Source organism: Apium graveolens, chromosome 6, assembly GCF_009905375.1.
Source record: "Apium graveolens cultivar Ventura chromosome 6, ASM990537v1, whole genome shotgun sequence".
NCBI classification, from domain to species: Eukaryota; Viridiplantae; Streptophyta; class Magnoliopsida; order Apiales; family Apiaceae; genus Apium; species Apium graveolens.
Genome location: NC_133652.1, coordinates 46,412,930 through 46,433,759, shown reverse-complemented (window position 1 = coordinate 46,433,759; position 20,830 = coordinate 46,412,930). Strand labels below are relative to the sequence as shown.

The window sequence follows — 20,830 nt, the reverse complement described above, 5'->3', positions numbered from 1 at the left end:
TTAATTTAATATACGAGGCTTGACCTCATTTACCCAAAAAAAATAGATAGATAGATGATTTAGTCTGGATGTCATCATATATAAATCTTATATATATATGGGACACAATAAAGTAATATAAAATTTATTTTTATTTTAGCCCAACTCACGATATACATGAAAATCTTTAATTAAAAACGGTGATCAGGTATGCAGATACAAGTTTTCTGCAAGCAAAGCTAGGAGGGAGCCCTAGCTTTATCTGGCGTAGTATCATGGAAGCTAGAAGAGTCATATCTGCGGGTTCAGTGTATCTGCGGGTTCAGTGTGGAGGATTGAAACTGGTAAGGACATTCAAGTTCTTGACCAACCTTGGCTTGGTGATAAGGAAAATCCCTTTGTTACTACTAAGTCTCCAGTATTGATGAATCAAAAAGTGGCATCGTTGTTGCAAACTGACTCCAAAGTTTGGGATGTTGACATTATTAAAGACACTTTTGAAGAAAGGGATCAATATCGTATTCTTAGCACTGTAGTTGAGCACGACCTAAACGATGATATTTTCAGCGGGAGATTGGAAGCATCAGGCCAGTTTTCGGTAAAGAGTGCTTATAAAATGATCCAAGAACAGAAGGGGAATTATGCAACAAATGAGAATGTGGAGTATTGGAAGTGATTATGGAATATCAAAGCTCCACCTAAGGTGTTGAACTTAATCTGGAGAGCGGTTAGTTTCTGTTTGCCAACAAAAGTACAACTGCAAGTGAAACATGTGCAAGTAAACAATATATGCCCTGTTTGTAATAAAGCTGAGGAGTCAATAATCCATGCACTGGTGTCTTGTCGATCAGCAAATCGTTGCTGGCAGTATTTTGATAGTAGTACTAGTATGGAAGCTGGAATGGAGTTCTCGATATGGTTGAAGAATAGGCTGGCAGGTCAGACCAAGGAAAACAAAGCAAAAATCATTACTTTATGCTGGTCGATATGGAGGGCCAGGAATGACCTGCTTTGGAATGGTAAGAGATGGAAAGAATTGAGAATTGTTGCAAATGCATGGGAATATCTTTCACAGTGGAGAATTACTCAGAATAGAGGTATGCAGGCACCTTTGTATCCGGACTTTCCAGGAGATGGTGCAGTTATCTGGGGAAAGCCACATTATAATGAAGGAAAGATATCGGTAGATGCTGCAGTTTTTGAGGAACAAGGTAAGTCGGGTATTGGTCTTATTGCTAGAAATCATGAAGGATGGCTAATAGCAGCAAAAACCAGGAGCTTTGCTGAGGTCATGAATCCAAGTTTGGTTGAAACCATTGCGATTAAGGAGGCGTTGAGTTGGGCTAAGGAATGGGATAGCACCACTGTAACTATTGAGTCTGACTGTTTGGCAGTAGTTCTGATGGTTCGAAGCTCAGCCCCCATGCGATCCAGAGTAGGACAAGTAGTTGAGGAATGTCGTAATCTAGTTCGTGATGTTAACAACGTTAAGTTGTATTTTGTGAAGCTAACATGTCGGCCCATGAGTTTGCTCGAGTGTCACATGTGTATCCTATGTGTATCATGATAGTATGTTTGATTGGTGTTCTATTCCAATCAGTGTCAGGTAGAGCTGGCCACTCGTGCGGGTTTGGACCGCCCGCTCGAGACCGGCTCGTACGGAAAACCGAATTTATTCGGCCCGAACCGGGCCGGTTCAAACCCGCACAATTTGCCGAAATCAATGAACCGAATACGAATACAGAATTAAAGAACCGGAACCGGCCCGACCCGCACTAACCCGCACGAACCAACGAGCCGCACGAGCCGCACAGCACGCACAACACGCACTAACCCGCATGAACCGGACTGTAATGTATTGATGTTAAATAAGCTTACAAGTTAGTTTTACTTTTAATTTATAATTGGTGGGTTTCATTTTTTGTATTTGAGATGATATAGGTTCTGATTTTCTATTTTTATATACACTGAATTATTGTTTTGTTCATCTGACTTTCAATGTTGTACACAAATATTTTTCGGATTCTTAACATTTGTACTTATGATAATGTCATTTCAGAATTAATATCAAAATAATAAAATTAATCAATTAAGTCATTTTAGAATTCATAAAATTTATACTACTTTAATCAAATAAAAAAATCAAAATAATTATAAAATATGAAATATATTATTTAAGATAACTGTGAATGCATAAACCAAATTAATTAACTATAATTTAGTCTGCTTTGCTAGAAATTCTACACAGACTGCTGCTACTCTAATCTAGAAGCCTAAAAGCCTAGAACTATTATTAATATACTACCTACCACTAGTCCACTACACTGACTACCACTACTAGTTTTACGTGTATATATATCTTAGTATTTAGTAACTCAGGAGTTTCCTTTTCTTTATAGTTCGGCCCGCTTGTGCATAGCCCGCACAGCTCGTGGACAGCCCGCACAGCTCGTAACCGTGAATAATCACGTGCCGGTTACGAGTTCATATACCCCGGTTCAAATCTGGCCCGAGCCCGGTTCGTATTTTAGCGGGCCGGTTCAGTGTTAAGGTTAGTAGTGCCTAACCCGTGTGCGGCCCGGCCCGAACTGCCCAGCCCGCACAAGTGGCCAGGTCTAGTGTGAGGTCTTGTATTTTGAATGATCTAAATGAGTATTGAAATTGCATTTCGTTAAAAAAACGGTGATCAGGTGAAAAGTGCGTACATGGAAGAAAGTGAGATAATTAGGAGATTCTCAAAAGCAAACAATACCAGTATGAATTCATATCGGAGGCATGTCATCATGTTCTTGTTTTCAGGCGTAGAAAAAAATAAAGATTATTTCATAAAATTTATTAATAATTAAGAGTATTTAGGTAAAATTAATCTGTATCAAAAAATAATTATCAATGATCAAATTTTTAATATTTCGTCTATTATATAATACTATAAATAGACTGAATGAGAATGGAAGTAAGGAAATTTGTAATATAATGTGACTGGTCTAAATTGAGTTCTTTTTCATTGTTATAAAATAATTTAAAATTTTCTGATCGGTTAACTGCATAATTATTAGATGCATATTTTATAATAAAGGAAGGATATATATGGAAAAAGTATATTCGTAATTTAATTGATCTATTTTTTAGGTGTGAACTCGCATTAATTAAAATTTAATAACATATATGTGATTGGTTAATTCAATGATCAGATTAGCTAAGTAATATCGCTAAATTGAAACAGTATTGATTAACTCAGTTACTGTGAAGAAGGATTGTGTTCACAAAATTCATGGGACGAGGTGTACAAAATGCAGATTAATGTACTTCCCCGTTCCCACATATATATCCCGTTTTAAACAATAAACATATTATTATTCAATTAAGATATAATTTTTATAAAATTACAAAAAACTGGTTCTAATTTTGAGTGCAGACTCAGCTATTGTAGTATTTTGAGCTTAACATGACTCTTTCTTTTAGTTTGCAACTACAACTCTATAACTCTTGCCAGTCGCCGCCTACGTTTTAGTTGTTGTTTTTAATTTTGTTCTGCAATTTTTGTGCTATCCTATCAGGTATGGAACTTTTCTTTTGATATAATCTGTAATTCATCTCTGTTTGATCGTAGTTCTCATACAATCTTAGTGGTAATTTAGCTTAACTAGCTACCACAAAGCAGTTATTGGTATATATCCAGTAGCAGAACCATGAGTTTATAATATTACCCGGGGCTCAAATAGTTTATTTTTTATTATTTTTAAAGAATATGTTGGTATCTGTATATTTGTATATATTTAGTATTTTTTTCTGTATTGAATGTTAAGTAACATAATCTGTAATATACAATAAATCATATAATACTTTATCTAATTTGTAAACTATGGACTAATGTATATTCATACTAAGAAATACTTAGAGAGATTGAGAGAGAGAGATATGAGATAGAGAGAAAAAAATAGAAATGAAAATGTCTAACTAACTTTCTTAATCTGTAAAATTCCACATCTGTTTGTTTATATACTATTGATACTACCTCTAATATTATGACAGCTGTACACATTGACTAAACAGCTGTACACATTGACTAAATATTGACCATAACTAACTAATCAACTAAAAGCTATTGCTAATTTCTTTTGTATTGGCATTTCAATATGCTGTATAATATCTTTAGCCTCCCCTTGAACAAACACTGTTGAAACTTGTGCATGTACATCATCAGCATTATGCCCCCCACAAATTGGAGACTGTGATGGAGGAAATAGACCCAATTTGTGTGCAAAACTTTCCCAGCCCCTTGGTAAATATATCTGCCAAATTTTCTATATCTGCCTAATTTTCTTTAGTAGAAATCTGATGCACAGCTACTAACCCTGAAGCAACTTTTTCTCTAATAAAATGAACATCAAGCTCTATGTGTTTAGTACGGGCATGATAGACAGGGTTAGCAGTAAGGTCTATAGCAGCCTTACTATCACAGTATATTGCAATTGGACCTGAGAAAGAAAGAAGAAAGATGGAGTTCTCGTAACAAATTAAGAATCCATAAAACCTCACAAGATGCATCAGCAAGAGCACGATATTCTACCTCAGCTGAACTCTTGGAAGTCACATGCTGTTTTTTGGATCGCCAAGAAATAGTAACATGACCTAGAACCAGACAATATGCTCCTACAGATCTTCTATCATTTGGATCACCTGCCCAATCACTATCACTATAACTTTTAACTGTAGATCATTGACAGCTGGGAAAAAGAGACCATGGCCTATTGTACATTTAAGATATCTGAGAACTCTGACTGCAGCTTCTAGATGCTTAACTCTTGGAGCATGCATAAATTGACTCAGAAGTTGGACAGAAAAAGATATATCTGGTCTGCAAGTATTAAGGTAAATGAGTTTTCCAACCCAAACTTTGTAAATAGAAGGATTGGTCAATAAAGGACCAGACTCCTCATGATCATATAACTTGAGATGAGGATCCAAAGGAACAGAAAGAGGTCTGCAATCCAGCAAGTCTGCTGAAGAAAGAAGATCAGTAATAAACTTTTGTTGAGAGACAAAAATACCTATACTGTTTCTGCATACTTCCAATCCCAGATAATATTTAACAGCACCTAAATTCTTTATTCCAAACTTAATATCCAACAAATGCTTCAAATGAGCAATTAATGTGGCATCATTACCAGAAATGAGGATGTCATTTACATAGATGAGTACCACAACAAAAGAGCCATTCTGATGCAATGTAAACATAGAGTAATCAGTCTTGGATTGAACATATCCTTCATAAATTAGGAAAACAGTTAACTTTGCAAACCAATCTCTAGAAGCTTGTTTTAACCCATAAATGGATTTGACTAATTTGCAAACCAAATTTTGAATTCCAGAAGTATTGATGTATCCCAAAGGCAATGTCATATAGACCTCTTCTTGTAAAGTCCCATGCAAAAAAGCATTATTGACATCAAGTTGCTCTATGATCCATCCTTTAGCAGCTGCTATAGAAAATAAACTTCTAACAGTGACCATTTTTACTACAGGGGCAAAGGTATCATGGTAATCAACCCCTTCTGTCTGTGTGTACCCTTTAGCTACTAACCTAGCTTTATACCTTTCAATCTCACCATTTGCTAGATACTTGACTTTGTAGACCCACTTACAGCCTATAGCATGTTTACCAGGAGGAAGGGGAACAAGATCCCAAGTATGATTCTGTTCAAGTGCTAATAATTCCTTTTGCATTGCTTGAACCCATAAAGGATTAGACACAACTTGATAATAGTGTTGAGGTTCAACAACTTTACTAGAATTTGCCATAAAAGCAAATTGTGTTGCATCTGTAGGAAAAGATGATAAGAGAGTAGTAAAATGTGCTTTGGAAGCTTGAACATTGATGGAGGATGGTTTTGCTTGATTTGATAGCTGATAATCTGACCACCATCTAGGTCTGGTAATATTTCTAGTAGACTACCTAAGAACTGGATCGGGTACAGAATGGGGGACTAAATCAGTACTGATAATAGTATTGGAATCTGAAACAGGGTTAGGCTGTATATTAGTAGCTGAAGAATTAACATCTGTATCTGAAGAATTAACATCAGATGTTGATGATGTTGGTGTTGGATTTGAGTTGTCAACAGAAGTATTAATAGGTAAAATGGATGAATCATTTCCATTAGAAGAACCATTAATGAAAACTGAAGAAGATAAATCTTGACCAGCCAAATACCAATCTTTAAATGTGTGTAGATCAGTATTGAAATTAGATGAAGATGAAGTATAAGGGAACACATGTTCATGAAATTTAACATGTCTGCTGACAAAAACAGTATGTGTAGAAAGATCAAGAAGTTTATATCCCTTTTGATGGAAAGGATATCCTAAAAACACAGATTTTATTGCTCTAGAAGCAAATTTATCTGAGGGATGCACAGAAGCAAAACAGAGACAACCAAAGGTTCTAAGTGCATCATAATCTGGTAATTTACCATGTAACATCTGAAAAGGTGATTTATTGTGTAGAACTGGAGTTGGAATTCTATTTATGAGATATGCTGCAGTAAGAACACAATCCCCCCAATATTTAGAGGGTAAGCCTGATTGAAATCTTAATGCTCTAGCCATTTCTAATAAATGACTATGTTTTCTTTCAACCTTTGCATTTTGTTGAGGAGTGTATGGACAAGAAGTTTGATGAATGACACCAATACTAGAAAGAAAGGAGCTGAAAGAATGACTCATGAATTCACTACCATTATCAGATCTTATCACGTTAAGTGATTTATGATATTGAGTAGCTACATGACTCACAAATGTCTGAAATATACTAAGAATCTGTTGCTTGTTAGGCATTAAGAATACCCAAGTTGCTCTAGTATAATCATCAACTATAGTAAGAAAGTATTTGCAACCGGTATTTGTAGCTATATGATATGGCCCCCAAATATCCATGTGAATTAAAGCAAAAGATTCAGTAGAAACAGAAGCATTGAACTTAGGAAAAGGTATTTTACATTGTTTAGAAAGAGGACATACAGGACATTCTTTGTTACAAGGTTCAGATGGAACTGAAATTGGAATATGACTAAGTACATTATTAGGTATGTGACCTAGCCTCATATGCCAAAGTTTTGAAACAGAAATTGGAGAAACAGTACTTACATTTGAAAAAAATGAAGGACTGAGAACTGGAGAAGCAACAGGATCAGTAATGCTTGCAGAAGATGAAGGAGAATGAGTGAAATAGTAAAGTCCTTGAAATTGATTACCAGTAGCTAGCACTTTCTGATGCTTCTGGTCCTGAAAAATACATTGATTTTCCAGAAAAGAAACAACACAAGCATGATCTTGTGTTAGTTTGGAAACAGATAGCAAATTGCAATGAAAATCAGGAACAAATAATACATCCTTAAGTATGATTGAAGGAGCTAAAAACATTATTCCTATTTGAGTGACAGAGATTATATGTTTGTTTGGAAGAGCAATGTGATAAGGCTATGAAATGGATCTAATATTTGTCAAAAGAGTTCTATTAGAACACATGTGGCTTGAAGCTCCAGTATCAACAATCCATAGGTGTGTGGAATGTTGAAATGAATATGTATGAAAACTGTATACCATACCTGCCATGGTATTGACATGATCCTCAGGAGAAGAGTAATTCTGCTTATTCATCATGAGCATCATCATCTGATTCATTTGTGTCATTTGACTCTGCAATTGCTCAATAGTTGGAGAGTTTACAGATTGTGACCTCCCAGAAGCTGAAATGGGAGTCTGTAAAATACCCTGCATTGGTTGCTGCATTGGTGGCTGTCCAGAGAAACTCTGTGGATAAGCTGGACTAGAAACATTCAAAGCTTGAGGTAACTGCCTGAAACCAGAAGCATTAGTAGAAGTAGTGGTAGATATATTATGATTCTGAAATTTCCCTTTTCCTTTCTTCTTGTCTGGATAGCCAATGAGTTTATAACATTGTTCCTTGAGATGTCCTTCCTTATGACAGTAAGAGCACTTCAATCCAGATTTAGAAATACCAAAGGATTTATTGAAACCTCCAGATGTATTGACAGATTTCTGTGCATTACTATTAGCATCAGAAACTGAACCCAAGAAAACACTAGGAACATGACTACCTTGCTTCTGCTTTTCATCCTGTTTTATGAGAGAAAAAGCCTGAGACAAATTTGGCAAAGGAGACATCATTAACACTTGACCTCTGGCCACAGCAAAACTATCATTCAATCCCATAAGAAACTGAAGTAGTTTCTTTCTTTGTTCCCTTTCTTCTTGTAGCTTTACAAAACCACAAGTACATCCACATTTGCAAGCATTTACTAGTTCTAAAGCTGAATATTCATCCCATAAATTCTTCAATTTGTGATAGTATATCTCAACAGATTTATCACCCTGTTCTAAGGCATGAGTATCTTTCAAGACCTGATAAACTCTATGACCATTCACACTGGAAAATTGTCCATGAAGCTCTTCCCACATTTCTTGAGCTGAAGTAACAAAATCCATTCCATTGCTTATCTCATATGATACAGTGTTTAAAATCCAACTAATCACCATGTCATTAACTCTGTCCCATTGTGATTTAAGAGGTGAGTTTTCTTCAGGCTTAGGATATGTACCATTAACTAATCCAAGCTTGTTCTTGGCAGATAAAGCAATAGTAATAGATCTCTTCCAAGGTCCAAAGTTCTCTGTTCCAGTTAGTTTCTTGGAAATAAGAAGTAGGCCTGGATGATCAATGTTTTGTAAATACAGAGGATGTAGATTAGATTCTATAGAAACTTCTTCTTCAACTGGTGGTGGCGGTGTTTGATTACTACTGCTACCATTATTACCAGTCACAGCATTTGCAAAAGACATCTGAGGTCGAATTGCAGGTCTAACTGTACTATTGTAACCTATCATGGTGTATCAACAAAATCAAAAAAAAAATCCTATTCGATTCCATCGGACAAACACTTTGTAAGCGTTGAATTGATACATCTTATCATATCACAAACAACAGATTTCAACTAGAAATCAAGAAATTCTACTGAAAACATCACCAAATAACGACGGAAAAAAAATGATTTGATCGATTACACCTGTCTCTGAGATCGTGATTTGATTGAAAATCAAGTAACAATGCCTCGTTCTTCCATGAGATAAGCTTCGATCTTGATTTTCTCCTGCTCTGATACCATATGGACTAATGTATATTCATACTAAGAAATACTAATTAGAGAGATTGAGAGAGAGAGATCTGAGATAGAGAGAAAAAAATAGAAATGAAAATGTCTAACTAACTTTCTTAATCTGTAAAATTCCACATCTGTTTGTTTATATACTATTGATACTACCTCTAATATTATGACAGGTGTACATATTGACTAAGCATTGACCATAACTAACTAATCAACTAAAAGCTATTGCTAATTTCTTTTGTATTGGCATTTTAATATGCTGCATAATATCTTTATAAACCTAATAGTGACTGCTTATATAATAGATGTAACAGTAAATTGTATTTCATCTTTCATGTTTATGAATGTTAACAGTTTTATTTGGATTTTAATTGCATGCATGTAACTTACTGGAAAGTAGAACTATCTTCTTAGCTTTAATCGTATATCTGTCCTATTGTTATCTATTGAAGAAAGCACGTGAAATAAATACATGCCACCTTGCATGACACCTCACTTTATTCCCTCAACAAACTTAGGACCACCTCTCCTGCATTAATGTCTCTCCTGTCCTTGTGCTAGCTTAGATGGCTCTGTTAGTATAAGGCTACTCTTGTCTTTTAATTCCTAATTTGTTATTTTCCCGTTTTGGCACATTCTTAAATATCAGCTGCATGTACTGGATATGGTTTTATGAATGAATGTTTACATTGGCATCTGTAGTTGATTTCTTCCCAGATCTGTATATTGCTCTGTTTGTCTTTATGGTATCAGAGCTTTTTACATACATTTTTGGTGTTTTCTTGAAAAATCAATCTAGTGTCAGTTGTCTCATTCATCCTTTCTCTATCTGTTTTTCTTTTCTTCAGATCTGAGAAAGCATACTCTGTGTTTTACCAGATATGGCGAATGGTGGGAGATTCTCTTTTGCTGATATGCAAAACCCTTTATTTATACACCCATCTGATGGCCCTTTGTCTGTGAGCGTTTCCAAGCTTCAAGGAGCTTCAGACTACAGATCCTGGAAACGAACTTTTGAAATCCAGCTTTCTGCTAAACGCAAGCTAGGGTTCTTAACTGGTTCTGTTATCAAAGATCTTACTGATGATGTTCAAGCTACTCAATGGGACACCTGCAATGACCTTGTAATTTCTTGGTTGCACGCTAATGTCTCGGACAGCATCAAACAATCCATTCTTTTTATCAGCACTGCATCTGAGGTATGGTCTCAACTGGAGAATCGTTTCTTGTTAAGTAATGGTTCTAGGAAATACAAACTTTCTAGAGATCTGTTTGCTCTTAAACAAAACACCATGAAACTGAACGATTACTTTACTACCTTAAGTAGTCTGTGGGAGGAGATTGAGTCTATGAACACCTTACCAGTAGTCACCACTGTTGCCCCTGATTTTACATCCTTTGTTGCTGCTATTAACAAACAAAAAGCTGAGTCTCGTTTGTTTCAGTTTTTAAATGGCCTTGATGATGTTTATGCTGCTCTTCGTTCTCAACTGTTGATGCAAAATCCACTTCCTACTGTGGAGGTTGCTTTCTCTACTCTTCAACAGGAAGAATCGCAGAAGGATTTGTTTAACATTGCTGTTGCTGATGTCTCTGCTATGAATAGCAGGTCACAATCTGAGTATAAAGGCCCTGCTTGTCATGCTTGTGGTCAGAAAAATCACAGTGGCGACCGATGTTGGACGGTTGTTGGTTACCCTCGGTGGCACCGTAAGTATAAGCCTGTTTCACGACCTCAGGCTGCTGTCACAAAACAGCCCAGACAGGCAAATAATGTTGTCCAGGCCACTCTCCCTACAGATGTGAACTTAGCATCCCAGCTGCAACAACTCTTGAAGCTGTTGCCTCAACAGGCTTCTTCCAACAACACTGCCCCATCTTTGACTGATGATGAACTTGAGAACTGTTTCTCTGGTATGGTTTCTTGCCATATGTCTGCTGTTGACACCTCGACCTGGATTGTCGACTCTGGTGCGAGTGACCACATGACCTTCAGCCTCGACAAGCTATGTAATATACAAGCAGCCCCCTCTGATTTGATAATCAAATTGCCAACAGGAGCAAGCACAAGGATAACTCACATTGGCCACTTAGTTTTACAAAGTGGTCTGGTCTTGAAGAAGGTCCTTTATGTGCCTCAATTCAAACACAACCTCTTATCTATTCACCGGTTGTCTCAAGACAACAATTGTTTGGTTCATTTTCATCCTGACGGCTGTGTTATTGTTGATGCTGAAACAAAACAACAGCGTGCTGCTGGCTCCCTTCAAAATGGATTGTATTACCTCAAGGATGAACCCCCTTCAATCATGAGCAACTCTGCCTCAAAAACTCCAAGTTCAGACTATGCACTATGGCACATACGTCTTGGGCATGCTCCCATTACTAAACTGAGGTACATACCTTTTCTCAAAAATCACACTCTGCCTGCTGATAAAGTTTGTGTTACCTGTCCAATGTCAAAGTTTGCCAAACTGCCGTTTGACTTGAGCACCTCACATGCTTCTGATAAGTTTGAATTAATCCATGTTGACACTTGGGGTCCGTATAAAGTGGCTACAAGAGGTAAATACAAGTACTTCTTGACCATAGTTGATGATTTTTCCAGAGTTACGTGGGTTTATCTTTTACAGCAAAAATCTGATTACCTTTCGACCATGAAATCATTCTATAATTATGCTCATGAGCACTTTGACAAGAATATAAGTACCATCCGGTCTGATAATGCTGGTGAATTTAGTGATGCTCCTTACAGGCAATTCTATGCTGATAAAGGTATACTACATCAGACATCTTGTGTCCATCGTCCACAACAGAATGCCCGTGTGGAGAGGCGACACAGATATGTTCTTGAAGTAGCTCGATGCCTTCGTTTTCAAGCAGGTCTCGACCTAATACACTGGGGTGAATGTGTACTTGCAGCTGTCTACCTCATTAACCGTCTTCCAACACCTGTTTTGGACAACAAAACCCCATATGAGTTGCTTTTCAATCACCTTCCAGATTATGATCGGGTCAAGGCTTATGGATGCTTGGCATTTGCTGCTAACCCAACTCAGACTTCTGATAAGTTTGGCTCAAAAGGAGTGCCCTGTGTCTTTGTTGGCTACCCGTTTTCTAAGAAGGGTTATACTCTGTTGGATTTGACAACAAAAAACACCTTTGTTTCACGTGATGTGATTTTTCACGAGAACATTTTTCCTCTAAATGGTGCAACCTCAGATTCTTATATCCAGCCTACACCTGTGCCTATGCCTCAGCCTGGTGTGTATTGTCATGATGACATTTTGGTCGATGATGCTGAGACACATCCCACACATAACACTGTTGTTACACCACCAGATCCAACAATTCGACGCTCTTCTCGAACAACACAAAAACCAGCCTGGCTAGGAGATTATGTGAACACTGTTTGTTCATCAGCCAATGTAGCTCAAGTAATTGATCTTCCTCTAGAAGAGCAGTTTCACTGTCACTCTGCCACCTTGACAGCCAATCCTGATCCTACCTGCTTCAAACATGTTGTCCAACATGAGAAATGGAGAGATGCAATGAACCGTGAATTGACAGCATTAGAAGAAAATAACACCTGGAAAATTACTCCGCTTCCCAAAGGAAAGAAAGCTATTGCTTGCAAATGGCTATTCAAAACAAAATACAACCCTGATGGTTCGATTGAGAGGTACAAAGCAAGGCTTGTGGTATTGGGTTGCAGGCAAGTATATGGGATCGATTATGTAGAAACTTTCGCACCAGTTGCGAAGTTAACAACTGTGCGTACTCTCTTGGCTGTAGCAGCAATCCAAGGATGGAAAACTGTTCAAATGGACGTTTCCAACGCATTTTTGAATGGGGATCTAGATGAAACTGTGTACATGCGCTTTCCTCAAGGATACAGTGGCATGGGTTCTCGTATCACTCCTGAGTCCACCTTGTCTGCTGTCCTGCCTACTGGTGAATGGGTCTGTCAACTTTTAAAATCATTGTACGGACTTAAGCAAGCACCTCGTCAATGGTTCAGCAAACTATCTACCACCTTAATCAATCTTGGCTATGAGCAATCAAAAACTGATTACAGTTTATTTACAAAGCATTCTGGCTCAAATATCACATTAGTTCTGGTTTATGTCGATGACTTGCTTATCTCAGGAAATAGTGATGCTGAAATCGAGTACATTAAAGTCATGTTAGCCAAAGAATTTCACATAAAAGATCTTGGTGCAGCTAGTTATTTCTTGGGTTTGGAGATTACTCGATCATCAGCTGGCATATTCATCTCGCAAAAGAAGTATGCACTGGATCTACTGAAAGAATTTGATGTGGTGAACTCGACTCCTCTCAAACTTCCAATGGACTCTCATCTGAAACTAACACCAACATCTGGTGTGCCTCTCACAGACCCTCACCCGTATCAACGATTGGTGGGAAAGCTTATATACTTGACAGTGACTCGTCCTGACATTGTCTTTGCTGTGCATATCTTGAGCCAATTCATGCACCACCCAACTAATGCACACATGCTGGCTGCTAAAAAGCTGCTTCGTTACTTACTGAGCAATCCATCTCAAGGTGTTTTGCTGGCTTCTTCCTCGAATTTGATCATTCGAGCATACTCAGACAGTGATTGGGCAAACTGTCCGGTGACCCGTCGTTCAACTTCTGGTTTTTGTCTCCTGTTGGGTGCATCTCCTGTTAGCTGGCAAACAAAGAAACAAAAGGTCGTGGCACGCTCTACTGCTGAAGCGGAATATCGCTCCATGGCTGTGACGGCTTGTGAAATTACCTGGTTAACAACCCTCCTCAAGGATATGGGATTCACTTCTCTGCCTCCTGCACTCCTGCACTGTGATAATATGGCAGCTCTTTCTATCGCAGCAAACCCTGTGTTACATGCTCGGACAAAACATATTGAAGTTGACTGTCACTTCATTCGTGACAAAGTGACAGCTGGTGAAATTCAAACGTCCCATGTTCCCTCCAAATCTCAGCTGGCTGATATTCTAACCAAACCTCTCTCTGTGCAACAACACTATCACCTACTTGACAAGCTTGGAGCTTCCACTGCACCTCCAGCTCAGCTTGAAGGGGAGTATTGAAGAAAGCACGTGAAATAAATACATGCCACCTTGCATGACACCTCACTTTATTCCCTCAACAAACTTAGGACCACCTCTCCTGCATTAATGTCTCTCCTGTCCTTGTGCTAGCTTAGATGGCTCTGTTAGTATAAGGCTACTCTTGTCTTTTAATTCCTAATTTGTTATTTTCCCGTTTTGGCACATTCTTAAATATCAGCTGCATGTACTGGATATGGTTTTATGAATGAATGTTTACATTGGCATCTGTAGTTGATTTCTTCCCAGATCTGTATATTGCTCTGTTTGTCTTTACCCACTGATTCTGCTGAATTCCGATAGTTATGTATGTATCGGTTGTCTTATTTGGTATGATTAGGAATATATGATTATGTCGATTTTTATCTTCTTTTCAACTTATTAAGTACATTGCTTAGTTGTGTGTCCTTATGTGGAGGAGCTAGCGTGATATATTTGGATATTTCATGTATACTTGCAATTATGTGAGCTAATATTAGTTTTGGGTTTGTTCACCTTTAATTCAGTGTTAACACTGAAAATGGAAGACCTGCATAGTTAAATTTATAGGAGCTCTATATATTGATTGCTTCTTTCATGTACGTGCACATAACATGGATGATGATATCGTAAATCTTGAGTTTGAGGAATGAGATGAGTATAATACCATAAACTAAAACATAAAAGGTTGCTTACCTGTAGAAGCTGATATTATTTTATTCTCTGTTTTTTCATTTGGTTTCTCTAGATACCAAATTACTTGAATTAAAATGAAATCCAGAAAAGCCGAGTTTGATAGATTTTGTTCAGCAGTCGATGAAGACATCCATTGCCAGGTATTATTATTAGTATTATTATCCTCATTTACTGAATTTTATTTTTTGAAAGTGGCATCAACATCTCATGGAGTATACTATGTAATCTAGTTCATGCCTACCGTGAGTAGAATGCTAAAGGAGATCATCCCTGACGGAAAAAGAAAAAGTTGCTAGCACTGTTCTTTCATTTTCTTTCATCATGGGCCACATTGATAGTCGATTCTAGTGTCTTAATCTGTGTAAATGTTATATTACGGTTGGTGCTAAACTGAAACTTAGTTTTTCTTAAATACTGATTTTTCAACAGGATACACTTAAGTATGTTATAGGCCAATTGATGACACTCGGTAACCATATCACTGGATTCTGGAAAAAGATTATGGGAAATGAGAGTCCTAAGAGTCCCCGTAAAATCATGGATGCAACAGAAGAGAGAGTTCCAGACCTATCTGATTCTCAAACCCCAACTGCAACTGTAAATGAAGACAAGAAAAATATTAAAATGTCCCTTGAGTATATAATGCGCCAGTTAGTGGCAGTTGGTACCCATATTAAAGGATTCTGGTCACAGATTATGCAAAGTAAGAACCCTAAGCAGCCCCAAAATATTGCAAATGTTACAGAAGAGGAAGTTCCTGCTTCCCTATATGATTCTCAAAAACCAACTGCAATCGTGGATGATAACATGTGTTCTCTTCCCAAAGTGAACGCTGCTGAACCTGACAAAAACGTGCAAGAAAATTCATCCCTTAAGCAAAATGCAGCTGTGAGGATGTATGATAACTCAAATGCAGGCAATAAAAAGAATTGTATCGGTGAAACAGAATTTTTTTCACTTGGATCATTTCAAATCATATCAGATTCTTCCACTAAATGTGGAACAGGTAGAGACGTGGACTTAAATACTGAAGTAGGGAGTGATCAACAAGCTGTTAATTTTGTTCCTTCTACTGAGTTATCTAAATCTGACGGGTCACTTAGTAGGGGAGATCGTGATGGTGCTCTTTCAATGGTATCGATAGGTATGTACCCTTTTCTTATTAGATCTGTATGTTTATTTTTCTTATTTTGACCTTGTCATATGCAGATTCATTTTCATCGGAGGATGAGTTTTCCGAGGAAGATTATGTGGTGGTTTAGAGAATGCCGCTTCATCTATTCAATTTGTAAGGATGATTGCAAACTTTTTTGCAGCGGAAATCGTAAATCTAATCTTTTCGCAAATATATACCATGCACGATTAGGAATTTTAAGTTTTCTGAACAACATTTTCATGGATTCAGACAGGAATGGTTTATTATTCACTTTTCTAATATTAGATTTTATTAATTTTTTTCATATCTCAGTAAATGTACATTTATTTTATATGAATCTCAGAGAAATATACAATCAAAACTCTCTTTAAAATAATACTGTTGGGACCGAGAAAAAATATTAATTTAGCGAGTATATTACTTTATTCAGAGCAAAAATACTTTATGTCCATTATATTGGGACCGGAGAAAATATTATGTTTAAAAAAATTATTATTTTATCGATTATTACTTCGTCAAGGTTTAACCGTATGTAGCAAGATGTACTTTTTGAATATATAAATCTGATGTCTTCTTTTTCTATTTGATTCTAAGCAACACCAACTTCTACAGATATATCTTTCTGCAATAGATTGCAACTGGCAAGTGGCAGATGTAACACATAGTCTATCTGCAGCTGCAATGTAGTATTGGCCTAAATGTCCATGTCATATCCCGGTGTCCAAATTTCGGACAGTGTCTCTGTGTCCTAATTTTTCGAGAGTGCCAAACCGACACTTGTACGGCACTCCTTACCCGAGTCCGAGGAACATAGTCTATGAGAACAAAAAAATTCAACTTGGTACTACACATCTGCACTTTAAAATTTTAGTCATCTGACCATAGTTGTAGACAATTTTAAAAGAAAATGTAAACAGCCACACACACTGGTTGACTAAGAATTCATGGGAAACGAGTGCGCTCCGGGGATCACTGAACGAGAGGGTCTGTGACCTCTGCAGTGTTGCTATGGTTACATCCTGGAGAAAAGGCTCAAACTTTTCCAAATTATATGGTATTCAGATGGATGCATCCTATCTAAGTACTGCTCAAGGCCTAAAACCTCCCTAAACATGTTTTCATCCCTTCTGGTTAGTGCTAAAATGAATAAACTGACAATTTATATTGTAGTACATGCTTTCATATGTACTCTAAATCTAATAATAATTTTAGAGGTCTGAACGAAGAATTGTATTGAATTATGTGCCATTAAGCCAACTTTGCTCATCATTTAAACCTCATTAGAAATTAAGGTTACAAAACAAAAACGGGATGAAGCGTTTCCCAGTCAATGATTTCTCATTGTCCCCTTCTCGATTCAGTTTTTTCCCAAGTTGAGCAAGATTTTGCCTCAAGTAAAGAATTTGGATTGAATTATGCATAACCCTCAAGAGCCAAAATTTAGCATTTTTTAATTCCCTTGATTTCAAAGTACTTGTCCACTTCGACTTTGCACACGTATTTTAAAATGAACTAATCACATGACTGCATAAGTTATTTATTAAATTTTCTTTTTCTGAAATGCAATTTAAAATACGTGTGCAAAGTCAATGTGGACAAGTATTTTGAAATAGAGGGAATACATAGAATTTGAGCTACTGGTTGTCACTTCAGGAGCCAAGACTTGCAAACGTGAAAATGTTATTACATAGACTTGGCGAATGTGCTTAGCAGTTGGCATTATATCCTAGAATATCATCCAAGTGCATAGAATTACATGGAAAAACCTCACTGTAAGGTAAAGTGGTATTAATCAATTGAAATTCTAATGTGACTGATTTGGACATAAGATAAGGTAGCAGCAGTTACAATGAATTTAAATGAAGCTTCTTGAGTCAAACAATCAAAATGTATAGTACTAGATACAAATTACCCAGTCATCCAGATAAGGTTTTACATGAATATGGAACTATCACAATTTAACATGTTTCAACTACAACAAGTCGTTCAAGGAAATGATAAATTAACGATATTGTTTCCCACTGCTGTGGTTGGTCTTTGTGCAAAGCTTCCATCGTCCCTTAGCACGTCTTCGTTTGATTATAGCTCTTCCACTGGTAGTACTCATTCGCTTACGGAAACCGTGAGTGCGGGCCAAAGATTTCCGAGATCTACTCCTCTTAGTTTGACAAAGAGCTGCTTTCCCAGCTCTTACAACTAGACCACGGCTTTTCTCTGTTTTCATCCCAGTGTTGAAGTTGAGCCCCAAAGATAAACCTGCAATGCATAAGCAATAAGACACTATGGTACAGCAATTAAATGAATCGATGGTATATATAAATTTGAGCCCTACTTTGATAGGTTTAGCTTGTAAGAAATTTTAAACGATATTTATAAATGCAATTGTAAACCATGACTGGTATGCATCAGGTGCTGTGAAACATGGACTCGTATAGTTTCAAGAATTTATCTGTAATTAAGGCATCTTTTGTTTTGCGTAATATTGTCTTTAGAAGATACTAGGCAAGGAAATTAAGATGTTCCTACAATATTCTTTTATCAACTTCTAGATATGTAAATGACATCCTCTATCTCTTTAAGTCTTTTTTCTCTAACCTGCACAATATTTTTCCTCTAAGTTGTTTATCCTAAGCAGACAAACATAGGAAACTAGAATAAAGTTTTTTAGTAAAATTCATCATGCCAAACAATGGAGGTGTAAGAAACTTAAGCTCCTTAATATTTTTCTACTAAAATGATGTCCTTAGACATCCTAAAGAATAATAAAAAGAAAAAGGAGTAAATGAAATAATAACAAGACTTCTCTACTTTCTTTAGAACCACATCCGTGCTTAACAAACTTTAAATGGAAAAAAAATCCTGATTCTACACAGCTAATTTATTCATCACGATGGCAATTTTCTTACTTTCTTCTTCATTTAAATCGTTAACAAGAAGTGTCAAAAGGTAACAGCTTCGTAGTCTTAGTAGATGGACAAAATTTAAAGATTGTATCTTTAACACTCCTTTCAATAGACAGGAACCATCAACCTTTGCAACATTTAGCCTCCCAATCAAAATTTTACGAAAAACGGAGGTCCCAAACTCGAGACCACGTTAAGTCACCAACTCTCTTCAACCTAAACTATAACTATCTATGTTGTACACAAAATTTTCAAGAATGTACTTTCACCCAAGGCCAAAATACACACACACCACAAACTACAAACACATTATGTTTACCATTCATACAGAAACTCAAAATCAAGAAAACAAACCTAATTAACTCAACAGATAAACCAATCCACAAAAACAAGCTCCAAATTTGATAAATTAAAGATCTTTTCTATATATGTTAACAACATATACATAAAATTAAATGAGAAAAAAGAAAGACCCAGAAAAGATGATACCTGAAAATGAGGAAGATGAGGAGATAGAGAGGGAAGAGAAGGAGGAAGTGAGGAAGGAGGAAGTGGGCAGGGCAGAAGGGGCCATTTTGAAGGAAACAGAGCTTCTGGGCTTGGAACCAGTGGACACAGATAAGGAAGCAGATGGGCCCACGTATGAACATAGACCCAATGTGGCCATTGACATACACGCCATTTGTGTTCTTCTGGTTTTGTTCAGTTAAAAGATAAGTAGAAGGGATTGTGCTATGCTACCCTTATCGACTACTATGTGAGAAAGATGGACGGGGGTTTGGTTATATTCGTCTGTGGTTGGTGACAGGATAACATTACTGGTGCTACACAGGCTGTGTGTGTTTTTCATTTCATTTCATTTCATTTAAAATTGTTGACGAAAACATTTTTTATCAAAATTTTAATTAAACATTTATCGATGGAACATTACTTTAAAGTTTATTCATCTTTTTACTATTTTATAATTATGTTATTTTCTTTCTTTTTCTGTCAGGATAATTATGTTTTTCTACATGTAATTTGCTGTGACTAATTTTATTAAAAGAAAAATGCCCCTAATTAAATATTTAGAGCGTTATACAAGTATATAGTATATTTTCAATAATATAATTCTAATTTTTTAATTAAATTATATAAATATAAAAATACCCATACATTTAGTTAGAAATCTCTAAGGGGTCGTTTGCTTCGAGAAGTGGTATGAGGTTGGAATAAGGAATCGGGTTAAGATGGTATGGGGTTGAGGTATCATTTATGATATCATGTGTTTGGTTGAGTGCTGGAATAAATATTTTAGATTTAAAATATTTTTTAAGTTATTAATTTTTTTTAATTTAAATATTATTTTAATTATCATTTTAATATATTTTAGTTCATTAATTTTTTTTTTGTATTAAATATTTGCATTTGATTGGTTAAATAAAGTTGAAATATTATAAATAAAATTGATTCCCCATACCCCTTCCTCATACCCACCTCTCCCCTTGGGTATCAAAAACTCATACCTTGGGGGTATGAGGAACGGGTTTGGAGGAAAAAAATTCTGAACCAAACACCAGGTATGGGGTTGGAATGAACGAAACTCATATCTGATACCAGAATGTCTCCAATCAAACGACCCCTTAAGGAGTATTAAGTTTTAAACTTAATTGGGCATGTGTGACTCAACGTGAGACAGGTTTGTGAATTTTTTAACAGTTATATAGCTGGTAACTATCTGTTTTGTTTTAATTATTACTGGTGCGGGTTTTTACTTATTGGCATATTCAAGTATTTAAATTAAAAATAGAAATGTTTAGTTAGGTTTAGGCGGGAAAG

The 20,830-nt window shown here is 36.5% G+C and overlaps 3 protein-coding genes across 3 annotated transcripts; 1 reads left to right on the top strand and 2 right to left on the bottom strand.

Moving 5' to 3' along the window:
* Nucleotides 1-868: 868 nt before the first annotated feature.
* Nucleotides 869-1,546, top strand: LOC141664988 (uncharacterized). The gene has a single exon (XM_074470949.1). The coding sequence runs from the start codon at nt 869-871 to the stop codon at nt 1,544-1,546; it is 678 nt and encodes a 225-aa protein (XP_074327050.1).
* Nucleotides 1,547-5,931: 4,385 nt separating this feature from the next.
* Nucleotides 5,932-8,886, bottom strand: LOC141664987 (uncharacterized). The gene is made up of 2 exons (XM_074470948.1): nt 7,582-8,886; nt 5,932-7,263 (listed from the first exon to the last, which is right to left on the bottom strand). The coding sequence occupies exons 1-2, from the start codon at nt 8,884-8,886 to the stop codon at nt 5,932-5,934; spliced, it is 2,637 nt and encodes an 878-aa protein (XP_074327049.1).
* A 9,067-nt stretch (nt 8,887-17,953) lies between these two features.
* LOC141668337 (large ribosomal subunit protein bL34c) lies at nt 17,954-19,841 on the bottom strand. Its single transcript, XM_074475180.1, has 2 exons — nt 19,502-19,841; nt 17,954-18,365 (listed from the first exon to the last, which is right to left on the bottom strand). The coding sequence occupies exons 1-2, from the start codon at nt 19,692-19,694 to the stop codon at nt 18,112-18,114; spliced, it is 447 nt and encodes a 148-aa protein (XP_074331281.1). The 5' UTR covers nt 19,695-19,841; the 3' UTR covers nt 17,954-18,111.
* Between the last annotated feature and the right edge of the window lie 989 nt (nt 19,842-20,830).

Excerpts from the sequence above, each read along its gene's own strand:
- LOC141664988 (XM_074470949.1), top strand. The coding sequence starts at position 869 with ATGGAAGCTGGAATGGAGTTCTCGATATGGTTGAAGAATAGGCTGGCA.
- LOC141664987 (XM_074470948.1), bottom strand. The coding sequence starts at position 8,886 with ATGATAGGTTACAATAGTACAGTTAGACCTGCAATTCGACCTCAGATG. Across the intron at positions 7,264-7,581 it reads TCAATACCATGGCAGGTATG|GACCAGAAGCATCAGAAAGT; the intron begins GTATACAGTTTT and ends TGTATTTTTCAG.
- LOC141668337 (XM_074475180.1), bottom strand. The coding sequence starts at position 19,694 with ATGGCGTGTATGTCAATGGCCACATTGGGTCTATGTTCATACGTGGGC. Across the intron at positions 18,366-19,501 it reads CTCATCTTCCTCATTTTCAG|GTTTATCTTTGGGGCTCAAC; the intron begins GTATCATCTTTT and ends TATGCATTGCAG.